General features: G+C 41.5%; 1 protein-coding gene across 1 annotated transcript in view; it reads right to left on the bottom strand.

The window, feature by feature from the left end:
- LOC149467385 (potassium voltage-gated channel subfamily KQT member 1-like) overlaps positions 1-18594 on the bottom strand; it is a 108340-nt gene extending 89746 nt beyond the window's left edge. Inside the window, exons 1-2 of the mRNA XM_089671883.1 lie at positions 18454-18594; positions 16693-17185 (exon numbers count right to left, since the gene is read on the bottom strand). Coding sequence (XP_089528009.1) covers positions 16693-17015 — 323 coding nt within the window. The 5' untranslated portion in view covers positions 17016-17185; positions 18454-18594. The remainder of the gene's footprint in view (positions 1-16692; positions 17186-18453) is intronic.
- Positions 18595-20297: the final 1703 nt, after the last annotated feature.

Genomic DNA, 20297 nt, shown 5'->3' with positions numbered 1-20297 from the left:
GCAAAACGCCCATTACCGCACTTGTGTTAAAGCATTATGGAAATTAACCCTTTCTCCTTCTTGATGGCTGTATTTTATGTCTTCATGACCTGACAGATTCAGTCTATTAATTCTTTGTAAATACTTTCCTTTTTTTTCCCCCAGATGCTAAAAAGTGCTCAGACACAGTGTGGCAGCCTGTACCTCTCTCCCTATGGTATATTTATGTCAGAGAAACATTGCTGTGATAGTTAATTTTAGACAGGTTTGTTTACTGCTAGGTAGGGATTCAACACTGCCCAGGTGGGGAAGGTTTTACTCTGGTTCTGCAGTTTCCTGAGGTTTATTTCGGGCTCTGCCCTTCACCTTGTGAGCATATGAATAGGGGAGAGCAAGAGCTTGAAGAGGCTGGGAGCTGGGGGACAGCATGGGAGAAGAAGACAATGCAATCAGGAGTAACCTGTGATCACTACAGCCTTAAGGGAACCTACCTGCTAAGGACTTTGCCATGTATGGACATCTACCTCCAAAGCTATGCCTGGGCAGCCTAGAAATAGCTAGTTATGGACATGAATGTTCATGGAATGTACTGTTGCAGAGGCTTCAAGTAAAGTGTTCTTTAACTGTTTCAAACCTGGTCTGAAGTTATTCTAAAGGGATGGTAACAGTGTATGGAAGAGAACAGGGCCTGTTAAGCACACATGGGGTGAAGCGGAGAACATGTAGTTGCTAAGAGTAACCAACAGAGAGGAATGTAATGACAGTCAGACATGTCTCATGCATAGTGAGGAAAGCGGTCCGCTGCCTCCCTCCTGAGCGGTCAGCGAACAAAAAATAAAATTGTATTATTATAGCGCCTAGTATTAGTGTTCTAAATAATATTAATGTTGTGCCCACACTGTGACAGCAGTGTGGATTCACAGCTGCACCTAAAAAGTGAAGTAACACCTATACATATATCAATTATGAATAGGTAGGTGCTGTGCTTCAGAAGAACATAAAATCAAACCATCTCTATATGTGACAAGACCAATATCAATAAGTCTGGTTTTATAACCTCCCAAAAAATGTCTATAACAATAAACGTGATACCACATTAAAAAAAAGTGACAGTCCATGAGTCCATGTCTCTTCATCACGTGCCAGAAAGAATACGTGAATTGCTCACTCACCAAACTTATTTGACGCCGGTTAAAGCGGTCAAAAACACATTTTGATAGTGTATGCAGAAAGGTCAGCCTCTGGCTTATCCTAGGGTATACTTCCCAGTCGCAGACATACTGCAGAACGTAGCTCCAAGGAAATGGTCATGAGATATCCAGTGAACCAACAATGGATGCATACTCTGTATCAGGCTTTCCTTGCCTTTAGAGGAATGTTTCCAAGCAGCTCAAAGAAACCAGATAGATTATATCGTTCTAAGTGCAGCATTTATTGGTCGTAGTGAATAAATAAAAGAAAACTATGCACTCACATGTACAGGTGCCTTGTTAACCAGCACAAGTATGTACAGCCTATGTGATCTGAAAATGGCCGATGTATGTTCAAAGCCTCGCTCTCACTGGGCCGGATGTGACTTCACCGGAACCTGGAAGTGATGGAATTACGCTTCGACGTAAGTTTTGCCTGTCGGCGTCTTCAGGAAGTGAGGACCACCATATCTGGGCTGATTAAATAGAGGCTAGCTCTCACTGATTGGATGACTCCAATAGCTGAGCCAACAACTTCATTGGACGACTCCAGATTAATGGCCGACTTGTCAGATATCTTTTGTTGTAACAGGTTGCACATACTGCCGCGGTAAATACTTGTACAACAACCTTACCCATGAAGGTGTGCATGTTTTCAGCAATATTAAAACAATTCAGACAAAGTTTTGAATATACAAAACATCATATAAAACAACATTAAAAACAAAAACTAAAATTCAAATACAATAAAATACAAATAAATAATAACAAAATTATTACAAATTGGATAACACAGCCTCAGTTATTCTATCTCATTATAGATTAGATGAATGTACACTAATATTAAATTAATGTTGGTGGAATATTAAAAAATATTGGAAAAGAAATATATAGAAAGCCATATTTTGAAAGGACGGATGTAATAAAAGAAACACACCGCTCCCTAAATACAAAAAATCCCCCACTATCATTGGGTGCAAAGCTTAAAAATAGTAATGGGATTTTACATGGCCTCATGAATATGCAGACAATAGCTGCTAGGGGAAACATCCCACTTAAGCAACTATCATGAATTGTATTCAATAGTGAGATATTAATCGATACATATTACCGGGGGAAGGGGAATAAAGCCTAGCCTCAGATGTTTGGAATAGGCTAACAATTTTAGCACTTATTGTTAAAACAAGATGATACCCTAGTATAAAAGGGGCAGGTTATATACCGATGGGAATAGGTCTTGATGAAGAAGTGATGGCACCATGGAAAAACACAAAGGCACCCCAACTCTAGGAGAATACCCCTCCCTGTCCACTCTGGCCCATTCCCCATCAACATATAAGGGTGGTTTCTAGTAATCTGTAAGAAACAATTCAAATCTATATCTCGATTTAGACCCCTTGGGTCCAGCGTATGTAATCTATGAATCCATTGGGTTTCCATCTGGGAAACTTATATGTTCATATTTGTACCCCTCCAGTGTTTGGAGACCTTATCTATTCCCCAGAATTGAAGATAACTGGGGTCTTTATTATGTTTTAGTCAAAAATGTTTCTTGATATTTTTAATGTGTTCTCTAATACACGTGGACCGTTTCCTTGTGAGTAAATAGGTGACGTATCTCGAATCACACGTGATGAATTTTGATAGCATAAGTTTCTCCTGTCACGTGATGTTACATAGTTATATAGTTAGCCTGGCTGAAAAAAGGCAAAAGTCCATCCAGTTCAACCATAAAAAAAAAAAAGTTATAATCCTACACCCATATGTAAAGCAGTCAATCCTTTTACTCCTATCTCTCACTGTCTTGCATGCCTTACATTTCCCACATTTAAAGGAGCCTGTGGTATCCAAGAACATGGGGGGCCTCCTTGGGGGTTCCACCACATTCTTGGAGATGATATGCCTCAGCCCCAATGCCTTTTTATATATAAATGTGGGCCTTTGTGGAAGGATTTGTTTCAGAGTTTGGTCCCTCAAAAGAATGGGACAATTTTTACAAATGATCTTCTCTAGTTCCTTATACTGTATATTGAAGCCCGTTATAAATGCTAGATCTATGCCTGAGCTTTTCTTGGGTTTGGGTACCAGCAATATATCCTGATCCATATTTCCAACCTGATCTCTTATTTGTTCCAACTCTGCTCTTTTGTATCCTTTCTCCAGGAATCTATTCAGTAGTTTCTCTGATTGCTGTTTATAGTCCTCCTTCCTACCACAATTTCTCCTTATCCTCATAAACTGACCCTTGGGGATTGCTCTCAGTCATTTAGGGTGATGACAACTTCTTTTGGAGATATACCAGTTTCTGTCTGTATCTTTAAGATAAGTTCTCGTGTCTAGACTTTTGTCATTTCGGAAAATTTCCAGATCCAAAAAATTAATGGCCTTCCTCTAAATATTACTAGTAAATGTAATACTATAAACATTGGCATTCATGGACTCTAAAAAGGTCTTCAGCAGCTGTGGTCCTCCCTTGCAAATAATGAAGATATCATCAATATATCTCCTGTACATTTTTAATTGCGGTATATCTCTATGGAACATTTCTTCTTCCTCCCATTTATTAAGGAAGATGGTAGCAACACTTGGGGCATATCTAGCTCAAATGGCTACTCCCTTAATTTGGTGAAGAATTCTCCATTGTACCAGAAGTAGTTATTGGTCATAGCCATCTCTAACCCTTCTAATTTTTTCTGAGGGGGTGCTAGATTGGAGTATTTATGAAGTGCTCATTTAGTGGCCTGCAGGACATCCGCTTGTTTTATATTTGTGTAGAGGGATTCCATATCCACTGTGACCAACAAAGTTTGTACTGTTATGTCAATGACTCTTAATATACTATTATTATAGGTCTTCCTGGAGGGTTAGTTGGATTTTTGTGTATATTTGGGACCTGATATATAACCTAGCCTGGGTACTTTAGGTAATAGATATTTCGCCTCCTTCTTATTTGGAATACCATATTTACTCCCCTTTTAAATTAATTTTGTTAATTTACCTTTTAATTTATTAGTGTGGTCTCCTTTTAATTTTTTATATGTGGTAGTATCCTGTAGTATCCACTGCATTTCCTCCTCGTATTGTGCTTTAGATAAGATTACTAAGCCTCCCCCCTTATCGGCAGATCTAATTACTATGTCTTTATTTCTTTCTAGGGACTTAATTGCCTCCCATATATTCTTGGAATTAATTTTGGATCTGTTTACCGAAATATTAGATATATCTTCCTGGAACATGTTTTTAAAAACTTCTATATACTGTTAATTAGAAGTTTTGGGGTTAGATGTGGACTTGATCCTTAAATCCGTATGTGAGCACTCATCACTTACACTCTGTTTTCCTTTATGGGGATTTTCTAAGAAAAACTTTCATATTAAGCTTTCTAGCAAACCTTTTCACATCAGTAAATGCCTTGAATTTGTCAAGATGTTTGCTTGGAGCAAACTTTAATCCCTCATTTAATAAAGCTAATTCCTCATGTGTAAACTCGATAGATGTTAAATTACAGATGCCTGATTCTAAGTTTGTCTTTTCCTTTTTCTTTTGCCCCCCTCTACATCCCCTCCTCCTTTTTGGTCTGGGGTTGGATGAATGTAATGGGGTAGGGATGATTTTAGGCTCTGGGTGGCTGATGGTATTCTCCCCTTTGAGTGGGACCAAATTTTGGGATCAGATAGGGTTCTTTCCACCCCCTTGCTTGCCCCCCTGGCTGCTGTGGATGATAGTGTCCCCTATTCCTACCTTTAGTATTACCCCTTCCTCTTTCTCTATAGGGCCTAAAGGATTGGGGGCCTCCAGACTGGGGATAAGGGGCAATGTAGTCCTCTGGGGATGGGTCCCTCAGTAGGTCGAATCTATTATAAGTGGGTATTTCAAACCTAGGAGTATGGGTGTTTTAGGTGTAGTCCCCCACATTTTGAACTATTTTTCCCTTTTGGGGGGTTATGCCTTAATTCCTGAGGCTTCTTGTTTTTTTGCAGGAGTATCCTTATCTATATTTCCTTGCATTGATTTATAGGATTCGTCCTTGGGATCCTCAACATTCCCAGCCCCCGACTCTTGGCACTTATCTTATTCTCTTTATAATCTTTGATATCTCCACGATACCTCAAGGTCCTGTTTTTTGAGGTGCTGTTGTATTCTATCACTTTTGTTTTTATACTCAGGATTCTCTAAGTGTGTCTGCATTTTTTCTTTCAGTGCTTTCAGCTGTGAATCTGATTGGCCTATTTTTACCTTTCTCCTATGGACAATCAAATTCATCAGCTTTAACTCGCACTGCTTGAAAAACTGCAACTAGTCTTTGGATAGATTTTCATTTTCTAGGCCATCATTTGGGCCCAAATCCCATCTTAGACTGCTTGGGGTGATTTGTTCTTTAACCACCTCCCGCCCGCCATATAGTCCAATGACGGGCACAAGGTGGTTCTCTTATTCTGGGAGGACGTCATATGACGTCCTCCCATTCTCATCGCGCATGCGACACAGCGGATCACCGATCACGGAAAGAGCCGAAGATGTCGACTCGGTCATGTGATCAGCTGTGTCCAATCACAGCTGATCACATGTAAACAGGGAAATGCCAGTTATCGGCATTGCTCTCCTCTCGAGCTGTAACGCTGACAGCTTGAGAGGAGAGTAGAGCCGGTAATTGGCTTTCCGCGGAGGGGACATGTACACTGATCATCAGGGCACTGATGATCAGTGTGCCCTGATGATCAGTGTAGCCCCAGCAGTGCCACCTGTCAGTGTCCATCAGTGCCTTGGGTCAGTGCTCACCAGTGCCTCGTGCCAGTGCCCATCAGTGCCACATCAATGCCACATGTCAGTGCCTACCAGTGCACATCAATGCCACATATCAGTGCCCATCTGAGCTTCCTTTCAGTGTCACCCATCAGTGCCACCTATCAATGACAATCACTGCCAGTCAGTGCCACCTATCAGTGCCAGTCAGTGCCGCCTATCAGTGCCGTGTCAGTGCCGCCTATCAGTGCCGTGTCAGTGCCGCCTAACAGTGCCAGTCAGTGCCGCCTATCAGTGCTGCCTATCAGTGCTGCCTATCAGTGCCACCTACCAGTGCCTCCTCATCAGTGCCCATCAGTGCCACCTGTCAGTGTCCATCAGTGCAGCCTATCAGTGCCCACCACTGCAGCCTCATTAGATCACATCAGTGAAGGAGAAAAATCACTTATTTACAAAATTTTATAACAAAAACTAAGAAAAAACGTTTTTTTTCAAACATTTTCAGTGGTTTTTAGTTTGTTTAAGGAAAAAATAAAAAACCCAGAGGTGATTAAATACCACCAAAAGAAAGCTCTATCTGTCACAAAAAAAATGATAAAAATTTCATATGGGTACAGTGTTGTATGACCGCGCAATTGTCATTCAAAGTGCGACAGCGCTGAAAGCTGGAAATTGGCCTGGGCAGGAAGGGGGTATAAGTGCCCTGTAGGCTAGCGGTTAATATATTTCTCAAGTGTAGTTATGTCCCACCAGGTCCTTATTTATTTTTTCCATAATTCTTTGAATTTGTCTGAAGCCTTGTTCCAGATCTACATCTGATTCTCCACTTTCTGTAAAACATTCATTGAGATCAAAATCCCTAGAATGAATGTACTCAAATAAATCCATATTGGATGATACAGAAAGTGTAGACAATTTAACCTGCTAATGATGCCTAAAAGTTAATGATCTATATGGGCAACAGCCCATTTAAACATAGGCTGGCCAATAATATGTAAATAAGTAAACAAAAAATAAAACTGTATTATTATGGCGCCTAGTATTAGTGTGCTAAATAAAATTAATGTTGTGCCCACACTGTGACAGCAGTGTGGATTCACAGCTGCCCCTAAAAAGTGAAGTAACTCTATAAGTGTGGTTTTATAACCTCCCACAAAATGTCTATAACAATAAATGTGATACCACATTAAAAAAAGTGACAGTCTTTTTAGGACGCAGTGCTGTGAGCCATGAGTCCATGTCTCTTCACCACGTGCCAGAAAGAATAGGTGAATTGCTCACTCACCAAACTTATTTGACCCTTGCAAAGGCAGTCAAAAACACATTTTGATAGTGTATGCAGAAAGGTCAGCCTCTGGCTATCCTAAGGTGTTCCTCCCAGTCGCCGACATACCGCAGAACATAGCCACAAGGAAATGGTCAAGAGATTTCCAGTGAACCAACAATGGATGAATACTCTGTATCAGGCTCTCCTTGCCTTTACAGGAATGTTTCCAAGCAGCTCCAATAAACCAGATAGATTATATTGTTCTAATTGCAGCATTTATTAATTGTAATGAATAAATAAAAGAAAACTATGCACTTACATGTACAAGTGCCTTGTTAACTGCCACCAGTATGTACAGCCTATGTGATCCGAAAATGGCCGACATGTGTTCCAAGCCTCGCTCTCGCTGGGCCGGATGTGACATCACTGGAACCCGAAAGTAACGGAGTCGCGCTTTGATGTACGTTTCGCCTGCCGGCGTCTTCAGGAAGTGATGACTGCCATATCCAGGCTGATTAAAAAGAGGCTAGCTCTCACTGATTGGATGATTCCAATAGCAGAGCCAACAACTTCATTGGACGGCTCCGGATTAACGGCCTACTTGGCAGATATATTTTGTTGTAACAGATAAATAATAAAAAGTGCTCATGTGCTGAATGGATGTGCCACAATCAACAAAACAAATAGACCTTTTGCAGCAGTCCCTACTTGTGTTCAAAAATCACAATAAATTAATAAAGAAAACAATTGAACCGCGCTTAGTCAAAAAACATGTGCATATATCCAACATAGCAAAAACCAAGTGCTTGTAAGTGTGCTCAGCTGTTTCTTTATCTTGGTAAATAAATTATCTCCAAAAAAGTGCTTCACTATGCTCGACAATTGTGCCCCACGTGGACTCACCCCTATCCGATGACCATCTATCTCTAGAATGGTCCTTCACACTTTAAGGATATTCCCAAGAAGCCGGTTGTCTCCAGATCCTGTAAACATCTTAGTGAGATAGATTCCCTTTTTTGCAAGGCTGGGGGAGCATTTAGATCTGTACGTCCAACCTGTAGTAAGTAAAAGCACCTCCTATTTAAGGGATAGCAAATATGTTATACAAAAGATCACTGGTCTTAAGGTTGGAGATCCCAGTTTAATAGTTACGATAGACGTGGAATCATTATACAAAAATATTCAGCAACATCATGCTAGTGATGCAGTTAAGTGGGCCCTTAAAAAGAAAATTTATTCTGAAAGGACTCGAGTTGGCAATGACTAACAACTTCTTTTGGTATGATGGCCATAATTACAATCAAATTAAGGGAGTATCTATGGGGGCCAAATATGCCCCTAGTGTGGCCAACATTTTCCTGAATAAATGGAAAGAGGAGGAAATTTATGGAAAGGCATGGCCTGAACTACATGCTTACCAGAGATATATTGATGATATCCTGGTAGCATGGCAGGGAACTAGGGAGTCTTTAAATCAATTTATCTCACATATTAATTCTAATGTTTATGGAATTAAGTTTACTGTTAGTATTCAACCAGAAACTATAGACTTCCTGGACCTTACCATATTTAAACATGGTGATATATTGAGGTCCAAAACATTCTTTAAAAGTACTGATAGAAATGGGTAAATACCAGTGAAAAGTTGCCATCATCTGAAATGGAAAATCTATCCCCAAAGGATAATTTACAAGGATAAGGAGGAATTGTTCATTGCAAGAAGATTATATCAAGCAAACTGATATCGTCATAGATAGATTTAAAGAAAAGGGCTATAAAGTTGAGGAATTAACTAAAGTGAGAGAAGAAATAGGTCACCTAAATAGGGAAGATTTACAGGAGGGGAGGGAAAAAGAAACAATTAAGGGGAAAGACATTGCCTTCATCACTGGGTTCAATAAACAATATAAGGAGCTAGAAAAGTGCTTTAGAAGACACTGGCCCATTGTATGTAAGGACCCCATATTAAAAATTATACTCCCAAACAAACTGTCCTTTATATATAGACGGGCCCCAGGTTTAAGAACCAAATTGGTTCATAATATCCCGGAATCCCCAAAGAAAAAACTCTCCCTCTTTCAGGAGGGTTTTTCTTTCAGGTGTGGAAAATGTGGCCCATGTAGACAGACAAAAAAATTGCCAAAAGAAAACTACCACGTTTACGTCTCACCAGACATTTAAACAATATACTATAAAACCGTTTATCACTTGTCAGACTAGATTTGTCACCTACATGGTAATATGTACCTGTGGGCACCAATATATAGGGAGGACCACTGGGAAACTCACTAAAAGAGTAAGTGAACACATCACTAATATTTGGAAGGGATACCAGAAACACAGTGCCTCGACTCATTTCAGATTGGTGCATAATAAAGATCCATCATACCTCTCTTTTTTTGTTATAGATAAGATTGGTGGGGATCTCATATGGTTAGAGAAATTTAAAAAAATTAAAGGAAGTGGATATATGAACTCCAAACTTTAACATCTGAAAGGTTAAACATTGAAATAGATTTAAAATGTTTTTTGACAGATTTTTAAAAAGGAATTAAAAAAGCCTATGGTAATTAGAGCTACCACTGAGGTTATTTCTTTTTCTTGCAAAAATTTCTATTGTATTTAGTGCTGGCATTATGGGTTAGCATTTTTAGATATTTTTTATATGTGTATTATTATAGATTATTCATTCTATGAACCGGACTGGGTTCCATCTATTTTGGGATATGTCCCTTTTTAGGGGATACCGCTTGTAACACGGAAGGTTCATATAGTTTATTATTTTAATTTTCATTTATTATTTTTGTTTGCATTTGTGGGTCAAGCTTGATTAATGTTAGAACTGATTAATTTGTAGCCCATAAATATGTTAAACTGAATGTACTCAGCAATGTTGTAGGCAGTTACATCCAATTAACATCTGGCTGAAGGGTAGAAATACTGTTACCAAAATGGGGGATTTTGCACTTCCTGAAGAGGATCTTGTATTGAAACCTGTTGTGGTTTGATGACGCAACTTCTGCTGACGTCACATCCGCTGTGTGGAGCGTACGCTGCTCCAAGGAGTGCTCAGTATAGCGGCTTCCATCTAAGAGTAACAAAGCTGAGTACACCATGTGTTGGGCATAGGCAATTCTTTTGTGAGTGAGTTTTACACATTTACCCCCTATAAATATACTGTACAGTTTTATATTATGGGATGTCCCTTCTTCCTCTTTTTTCCTTTTACATGGTGACATCAAAAACATTTTTTTGCATCTGCGAGGGCTCGGTGACCACTGACCCTTTGGTAATTGTCCCGCTAAGCAATACGGCCCAACCTGGGGATAGATGGTTACAGGCTCAGGATCTGGAGACAACCGGCTTCTTGGGAATATCCTTAAAGTGTGAAGGACCATTCTAAAGATATATGGTCATCAGATAGGGGTGAGTGTAAGTCCGTGTGGGGCACATTTGTCGAGCACAGTAGAGCACTTTTTTGGAGATGATTTATTTACCAAGATATAGAAACAGCTGAGCAAACATACAAACACTTGGTTCACTAATTTGGGACTGGTTTTTGATATGATGGATATATGCACATGTCTTTTGACTAAGCGCGATCCAATTGTTTTCTTTTGTTGTAAATAAATAATAAAAAATTATTACAAATTGGATAACACAGCCTCAATTATTCTATCTCACTATAGATTAGATGAATGTACACCAATATTACATTTTGGTTGGTGGAAAAATAACAAATATTGAAAAAATATAGGAAAAAAAATATATAGAGAGCCATATTTTGAAAGGACAGATGTAATAAAATAAACACACTGCACCCTAAATGCAAAAAATCCCCCACTATCATTGGGTGCAAAGCTTAAAAATAGTAATTGGATTTTACATGGCCTCATGAATATGCAGACAATAGCTGCTAGGGGAAACATCCCACTTAAGCAACTATCATGAATTGTATTCAATAGTGAGATATTAATCGATACATATTACCGGGGGAAGGGGAATAAAGCCTAGCCTCAGATGTTTGGTACAGGCTAACAATTTTAGCACTTATTGTTAAAACAAGATGATACCCTAGTATAAAAGGGGCAGGTTATATGCCGATCAGAATAGGTCTTGATGCAGAAGTGATGGCACCATGGATAAACACAAAGAGGCACCCCAACTCTAGGAGGATACCCCTCCCTATCCACCCCGACCCATTCCCCATCAACATATAAGGGTGGTTTCTAGTAATCTGTAAGAAAACAATTCAAATCTATATCTCGATTTTAAGCGGTCAGTGCCCCAGCACGGGGGACTGGGTCCGCGTGGTGGTGTCCATAGGGACCTAGCTGCAGGTATGGAGAGGGTCAAGAAAAGACGTGCATGCAAGTGGATTCTCACAACATCTGGATGAAACATATGCTATCACTGGGAGTGAGGTGATAGGAGAGCTAGACTGCTGGACAATGCTCTGTGGTGTCTCCTTCAAAATATCACATTCCAAGCACAGGTGTACATGGGACACTGTGGCGTGTGCAGCAAAGACTCAGGGTATGATACAAGTACACCGGATTAGCAGCTCACTCCTAATTCAGGGTGCCACCTTAATGCTGAATTCACATTACCACATAATCACTGTGAAATTATGCTGGTAACTACCTGGAAGTTGATGTGTTCTAAAGAAAAGTTTTCCTTTTCTTGCATGTTAAACTGGACATAGATGGATCGAAATTCAGATGGTATAGCAGGGACTGGACAAATTTCCATCTATCTCTCGGTCAACTTCTGTTCAACTAGCCTGTCTGTTTTTTTGCACTGATCATTGTACAATGGCTCTGTGAGAGGGATTCCCCTATCCACATTAAGTGTGTGGAAGGGGAAATTAGATCATTTGTTTTCATTCAACCAGCTGGTTGGGAAAAAAAACCCCATCATCTGTGGCTTGCTTTAAACTCTTTATTTCATTATGGTTGTGATTTCTGATAGAGGACTCTGACTTGCTGTCGCTTTTAAAACACATTGTAAGAAGCTCACAGTGTGCAATGAAATCAGAGTAAGCAATCTGAGTACAGCAGAGGAGCCTGTACAACTGTGCAAGACTGAAGTTAAGCTCGGAGTTCACATTTAAAGAAGAAGTATGGCCTTTAAAAAATATTTATAGAAAAACCAAACATACATACACAGTGCTGGGACTAGGTCATTCAGCACCCAAGGTAAAAGAAGGCACCCTCGTTCCTGCAGTAAATATTTGCGCCCAGGGCAGCAGCCCCTCCTGCCCACCCCTTGTCCTGGGACTGTACATACTTACTCACCTCCATGCTGCAGCTGTGCCACATCAGCTTGAAGACCGAGATCACTTGACTTCTGATTGCTCAAATCTCAAGTCTGCTCCAAGCGGAGAGCTATCTGTTGTGCCCCTGCAGTGCTCGCTGGAGCACCAGGCTTGACAAGGGGTGGACATGGCTGGTTCCAGGTCTCAGCCATGCACTGGAAGGTGCAATTAGCTGTCAGGTAGGCAGTAGGGTGGATCCCGACATTATTGTTAGGATCCTTCCAGAGCCTGCCACGGTTCTGCCCAGTCAGCTGACTCTGGGTCACAGGAGACTGAAAGTAATTATACTCTTGAGACCCACAAGAGAAATATGGCCAAAAAAGGTTTGACTATACGATTTTGACTGGAGCTGAGCTTCAATTTTGATAAATTTGTAACCTGTGTGACATCACCTAAAAGCCTTCTCCTGCTGGCAGACGATGATAAATTGGAACTATCCATTGGCATCAAAATGCAAACCGGGTGTGGAGGGGCTCGCAGATCAGATGCCATGTGGAACGGACACAGAAGCTGATAATATCCTCACCCTGCACACCACACACCAGGATAAAGCTTCAGATTATCTCAGCCATTCACTGGAACATCTGCCCAGTTGACGTAGCTTATCCACACTCAGCGATTACTGCCTGAGCCCGCTGTCCTCGAAAGAGGGGCGATCCCAAAACTTGGCAAGAAACCATCAGAAAATCCTGGATCTATCGCCCACATGACAGCAGGGACAGCAGGATGGTGGGCACCAACATTGTTTACAGAGGATGAGAGACAGGGACACTGCTAACCTAAAGTGAACTTGCCACTTGCAGAACAACATCATCCATTGTCACAAAAATTGGAACAACAAAGAAATAGGTTTTCTGTTTTAACATTCACTGCCTTTAGGTATCATGTTAACAGCAGTAAAACAACATGATATAGGTTAGGCATGTTAATGCCATTTCAAAAGCCATTTTCAATCATTTTAAAACTGCAGCTTTCATTATAATTATCCCTCATATAATTACCCCTTTCATCCACTTCCTATTATAGGGCGACCACAGTCGATCTAAAAATTTCCTGCTGTGTTGTCCTTCTATGCCTATGTAAATTATAGGCAAAATATATAGTAAAAGAACTGTATATGCCTTGCACCCCGGCTCTGATAGCATTGGTTAGTTGGTAAATTAATGTTCAAAAGGTCTTACAAAGCTGTTAACTGGGGGGAAAAAGTGCTAAAAATGTAAAAAACAAGTGCCCCCCTCCATCAGTATGCTTTCTGTGCATGTTAATAAACGATCAATTAAACTCAAAACACAAAAATAGGTCCCCGAACAGAACTGAGTGATCATGGAGGTATACCGTATTCTCCTTCCCTAATGTAAGAGAGCAGCGACAATAGGACATATACAACTCAATTTATACACCACATGACCAGAGGTTTGGGAACACCTGACCATCACACCTGTAGGAGCTTGTTGGCCATCCAATTCCCCAACCATAGGCATTAATATGGAACTGCCCCTCTCTGCGCTATAACATCCTCCGCTTTTCTGGGAACGCTTTCCACAAAATTTTGGAGTGTGTCTGTGGGAATTTGTGTTCATTTGTAAGGTTAAGTGCTGATGCCGGACGAGAAGACCTGGCCTACAATTGGTGTTCTAATTCATCCCAAAGGCATGCGATAGGGTTGAGGTCAGGATTCTGTACAGGACAGTCGAATTTCTCTGCACCAAACTGGTCAAACCATGTCTTTATGGACATGATTTTGTACACAGGTCTACAGTCAGTCTGGAACAGAAAAGGACTGTTTCCAGACTGGTTACTATAAGGTTGAAAGAACACAATTGTCTAAAATGTCTTTGTATGTTGTAGTATTAACAGTACCCTTTACTGGAGACACCTGAACTCAATTATTTGGAGGGGGGTTCACACTTTTTTTTGCCATATTGTAGGTGTGATGGTCAGGTCAAACTTTTGGCCATATACTGCAATAATGACAGCACGCTGGATCAGAAGCTACTTCCCTAAAGCTACAGTAACACATACACTCTTTACGCCTGGAGGAAAAGAAATTTAATCTCCAAACACAGAAGGTTTCAGTGAGAGCTGTGAAAATGTGGAATAGACTCCCTCAAGACTTGGTTCTGGCCAGCTCAGTGGATTGCTTTAAAAAAGGTGTGGATTCTATCTTGGATACACAGAATATAACTGGATACTAACATTTATAGCTAAAGTTGATCCAGGGAATATCCGATTGCCTCACGGGGCATCAGGAAGGAATTTTTTCCCCTGTAAGAGCAAATTGGATCATTCTTTGCTGGGTTTTTTTGCCTTCCTCTTGATCAACTGTGGGTATAGGATTATAACTTTTTTTTTTTTAAATGGTTGAACTGGATGGACTTTTGTCTCTTTTTAAGCCAGACTAACTATGTAACAATGTAACATGCATGATCTATACTTGCTCAGGGCAGCTGAAGAAGACCTAGCATATGTAGATACCAAACCCATCCAAATGAGAAAACAGTCATCATTCAACAAGAAAAGGAAGGTGTACAATTGAGCTATTTAGCTAAAAAGTACTGCAGGGTAATCAGATTTCCAAATGTTATCAATGGCAGTTCATGTGAGCGCAGTCTGGTCCAATCAGCAGGCGATTCTCTGCTAAATCAGAGCACTTTTATGAAATTAATGTCCGTTCAGCTTTCTGAACCTGTATTGGATCCATAGCTGGTTGGATGAAAATGGACTTGCCTTGTACATTAGACTACCTCCGATACATCATGGCTAGATCCAGAAAAACAGAAACGGACACAGACCTTATCCATTTTTTTCCAGACCTGGATGGCCACAGACTAACATAGAGCTTCTAATCAGGTCCGCCTGAAAAACTGACTGACTACCACCCGTGTGTTATTTTAATAATTTGTATCACTTAATGTAATTTGGTCCTTTTTCTTAAAATTCAACATTAGTTAAAATGTAGTAAAAAGGTTACGTAGGCCATCATTGGGTATATATGTGTGGTCTGCTGAGGCAACATTGTGTGTAATAAGCATAGAGGGCAGCGAAATGACAATGTTGGCAGCTGCAGTCATGTGTGACCACACGTGCTGTCAATGCATGTGCGGCTTTCCTGCTTTCTATTCCAGTATGATACTCTGTCTCTCAGACCTTCTTGTAGGCCACTGTAGGCAAACCCCCATAGCACGAGTTGGACTCCTCTTAAAACAATGTTTCCAAAAACGTACACCGAGTGAGGTAATAATTACTATTGGCTCAGTTGTGATCTGTATCGTCCTGCTTTACCTTATCAGATTTGCCAGCTGAAGACACTTTAAAGAAACCTCATAGTAAATAGAATGGGGATGCTTTTGTTGTTCTCCGTCGAAAATACTAGTTCCCTGGCTGTCATTAAAGTAACTCTAAGCCCAGTCAATTAAATCTCAACAATGTCACTATTTTAAAGGTTGTTTTCAATAATTCCAAATCTGTAGCTTTTATTTAAAAAAGCCTGTTGATCCTACCATGAAGGTCCTTGTTCAGACGCTTCATGTGATAGAGTGACAACTGTCTCCAAACTGTGCTCCTGTGTTGTCATTCTATCATATGCACCCCTGGTGGACACAGCAAGTGGCCATGCTGACACACATTGTGCAGGCATGGTCCCCTGTTATTACTATTAGAAGTTAGTCCAAAGCAATGATGAGCAGCCAACACTGTAGTGAGTGCCTGAAGATGGGAAGTGGCTGAAGGTGGCTGGAAGACACCAGCAGCATTAAGATGACAAAACCTATTAAAAAAAGTGAAAGCAGTTGTTTATGACATAAATGGCGTTTGTTTATGATACACAAAGCAAATTAATGTCATTCAGTTAGGGTTTCCATCGACTTTAAATCGTAGGACTGACTCCAGTAAAACATGAAAAGTTTGTGTCTACCTATCCAGAGGGCAAGAGTGTGTTGGTGACTTTTTTCCGAGTGGACAATACCCCTGCTCAGCAATCCCGCCAGCAGAGACCTGAATTATGCATTCTCAATCTGACAATGGGGAAATGGAGGAGATAGTAAATGTGTTATCGGTGTAATAGAGACAGGAGGAGGACAGGAGACTGGCTAAAGAGATAAGAGGGACACTAGAATAGGCTCAGGTGACCAGAGGACAGCAATGACTTTCCACAAATTTGCAGATAGTGGGGCGGGGGAAAGTAAGAAAGTACTCACACATTGAAATGGTATATTAAGCAACGCCAACCGCTGGGTCTTTCCAAGAAGTTGTAGATGTCACCCTGCATGCTGGTTCGAGTGAGATAGTGGCGGTAGAAGCACTTGGGGGAGTAGTCCGGGTGCCCTTCTTTCACGCCCCCAGTGGGGCCGCTCACCTGCAGTGTGGGGTCCTGGGCAGAACAGGGGGACCCAGAGCCATTGTTTAAGGGGGGATCCGGGCCGAGGGACACCGAGGAGTAATGCATAGGGTCCGTGGCAGGGGGGGCTGTGTAGAAGCTGTAAAGGGGGAGCCCCCTGCACTCCCCCGAACTGCACGACATGGCGCAGACTACTGCTGATCAATATTTCACATCCTCAGCTGCCGGTGTTGGATTGCAAGCTCCCGCGGGACCTGATCCCTCTTATCAGTGTCTTGCTCAGAGTCACCGCAGACAGGATCACAGATGTGTCACTCGGTGTCACCTGCTGTCACCCGCTGTCACTCATAGCTCTGAAACAAGAAGAACAACACAAGGTCAGTGCACCTGGCAGGCTTAGAGCACAGCACGAAACAGACACAAATGACAACAACAACAATAATAAAACACATGCAGGACAAAATCCATCAATCTTTCAGGCTTATTCAGTAAGCTGGTGCAGAGGCTGAATGAGTTACATAATACACATAACTCTTACCATAACCCGCAGTGATCTGCTACTGCAGCACTGCAGCCATCCAGCTGTCAAGTACAACTACAAGTCCCAGAGTGCTCCACGGTGTTGGGACTTATAGTCCCCTAATGGCTGCATAAGCCAAGGTTTCAAGCTATGACACTGGTCAATCATGCACTATGAATGCATTGCCAAAATGGCTATTCTCAGCTTCATTAGTCTTCATAAGGGTACCTAATAACCGGAGTACACTTTCCACATACCGCCAGGGATAGATCAAGTGGTATCCAGTTACTCCTAAACTACTTTCTTAACAATCAATGTAAAATGTTGTGTTATAGATGGGAAAATGTTTTCTAAAACCTAACAACATTATTACAAACTTTCTTTGACAAGCAGATGTACCTCCTGTGCATCTGGTGTCAATAAGTTGTAACAAAGGTGTAGTGCAAATGTAAATACATTTTCTTGGAAATATCTGTAGCTATTTTTCGATAATTTTGTTTAAAAAAAGAAAGAGCGCCATTTGTCACTCGCCAAACGATGAAGAATGCACCATTTTAGCAGTTGAAAGCTATTTGTTAAAGACAGTTGAAAAGGATTCTTTGCATGTGTGCACACCTGTAAAAAATGGAGATACAAAATTTGTGTTCCATTGCTGTCAGTGCGTCATGGCTCTTTTTGCAATTTAAAAAATCCCTTTTGGATTTTACCACCGCCCCGTTGTGGGTCAATAACTAAATACATTTTGAAGCCTTCCTTTTGCAATATTAGTTGCATCCAAACATCTGCAGAACATTGCACAGTACATTAAATTGCAATTAATATGACCGCTTGTTAACTGCAGTTGCTTGCAGTGCTCTATTTGCCTGTTGTGCCCGTTGCAGACTGTAACATAGTGAAGTGCCACTAAAATATTCTGCAGACTATTGCGCTGTCACCAACCTTTGCCCCCTGCAGATTGTTGCACTAAGGGCAGACTATTGCACCTCTGCGGATGTTAGCGCACAACCTTCTGCCAACTTTTGCAGCAGTAAATTAATTTCAATTCCAGCAGAGGTAGTTCTATCAGAGGTGGAGAATTTGGTGCCATGGCAAACACATTACCTGCAGGACCTGGTCCTCCTTGCAGTGACATTTAGGGACGGTCAGCTTTCAGTGGTCTCCACCGAGCTCTGCCATTAATCCCTGGCTGGCTGGGAGCTTGACGTACAGGGCTCTTGTCAGCCATCCATGCCTTGTTCAGCACCTGCCTGTGGGTGTGTGGGGCTCTCTGCCTCTCTGCTGAAGGCTCAGGCTGTGACCCCTCCTCCTGGCTCATCAGTGCCTAACCCCCTCCCCATCCATCCTGCAGAGAACAGTAATGCCATCCTGCCTACTCAACCACAGCACTACCTGTGCCATTCCCATCCATCCACCTGCAGAGGTACTACAAGTACCAACACTCCCAGACATCACTAACAACACAGGACATGCATGGCATTTCTGATAATATTTTGAACAAAATTCTAGGAAAATAATTGTGTTTTCAAAGTTTACTATGTACAATACTATCTGGTTTTGCTGGGTTCACACCTTTCCACTGCTGTTTGTTGTGCTAACCTATGAGTGTGAATGTGCATTTCATTAAAGCAAATGAATGGGCGGGCAACACACCAAAACATCCAAAAAACTGGATGTGCCCATTATTGGCAATGAAGAGCACTACTGCATTCTGGTGGGCTGCAACGCATGGGCATTAGAGCTGTGCTGCCTTTGTATGTGTTATCGCATCGCACTGCAGAAATCTGTAAACATAATTAAGGAAAGTGTGCTTCCAGATATGCCATTAGATTAATGCTCAAAGCAGGCTCAATGCAAGGGTACATAGGGAATAATTGTTTTCAATGTGCCCTTGTGTTGAGCCTGAGTTCATCAAAGCAGATCAACGCAGCTTAACGCACCTGGTGTAGAGGAGACATAAAATAACAGCCTAATGTAACTTTCCTTAGGACACAAAAATGTGCATTACAGTGCTCTGTGTTCCTGTACTGGCAAACATGCCATTTCTGACCTTTCTTAAAGTGTAAGTTGCGCCCTCCGGATTAGGCACTTTCTAAACCACTAATCTGGAACAAGTCAGGAAAGTGAAAATTGTCAGAAATGTTTCTAGGGTTTCTAATGGCAAAGTTGGAAAAATCTATAGGTATCCCAATTAGCTTTTGAATTTTCTGAAGGCAGGAGGGCTGCTAATAAACAAATAGATTATCCTCTAAATCAGACAGTCAGAGTTTATAGTCCTCATTATTATTATTATACAGTATTTATAAAGCGCCGATAGTTCGCTCAGCACTGTACATTACAAAGGGGGACAGAACATGTGACAGTACAATAACAATACAATGCAAAACATGAGGGGATTGAGGGCCCTGCTCCTTGGAGCTTACAATCTAGGAGGGAGGGGATAGTGGTACAGGAGGAGATAGCTGTGGGGGATGGAGTGGTAGGAAGAGTGGAGGAGGTCGGCAAGTTAGCAGGGGGTGGGGTAGGCTTCCCTGAAGAGGTGGGTTTTCAGGGTGCACCTAAAGGAGAGGAGAGTAAGTGATAATCTGATGGGTTGGGGCAGGGAGTTCCAGAGGATGGGTGACACCCTGGAGAAGTCCTGGAGGCAGGCATGGGAGGAGGAGACCAGGGAACTAGAGAGAAGGAGGTCTTGTGAGGAGCGGAGTGTGTGTGCTGGGTGGTACTTGAAAATGAGGTCAGTGATGTAGTTCGGGGCAGTATGGTGGACGGCTTTGTACGTCAGTGTTAGGATTTTGAATTTGATCCGTTGCGCAATTGGAAGCCAGTGGAGGGATTGGCAGAGGGGGGTGGCGGAGATGGAGCGGTTGGAAAGGTGAATGAGTCTGGCTGCCGTATTCAGGATTGACTGAAGCGGGGATACCCAGTGGTGAGGCAGGCCAGTGAGGAGG

Source organism: Staurois parvus, unplaced genomic scaffold (assembly GCF_062004578.1).
Source record: "Staurois parvus isolate SC_StPar_1 unplaced genomic scaffold, SC_StPar_1.0 ptg000114l, whole genome shotgun sequence".
NCBI classification, from domain to species: Eukaryota; Metazoa; Chordata; class Amphibia; order Anura; family Ranidae; genus Staurois; species Staurois parvus.
The sequence above is the reverse complement of the archived record's forward strand: the minus strand, read 5'-3'. Positions and strand labels throughout refer to the sequence as shown.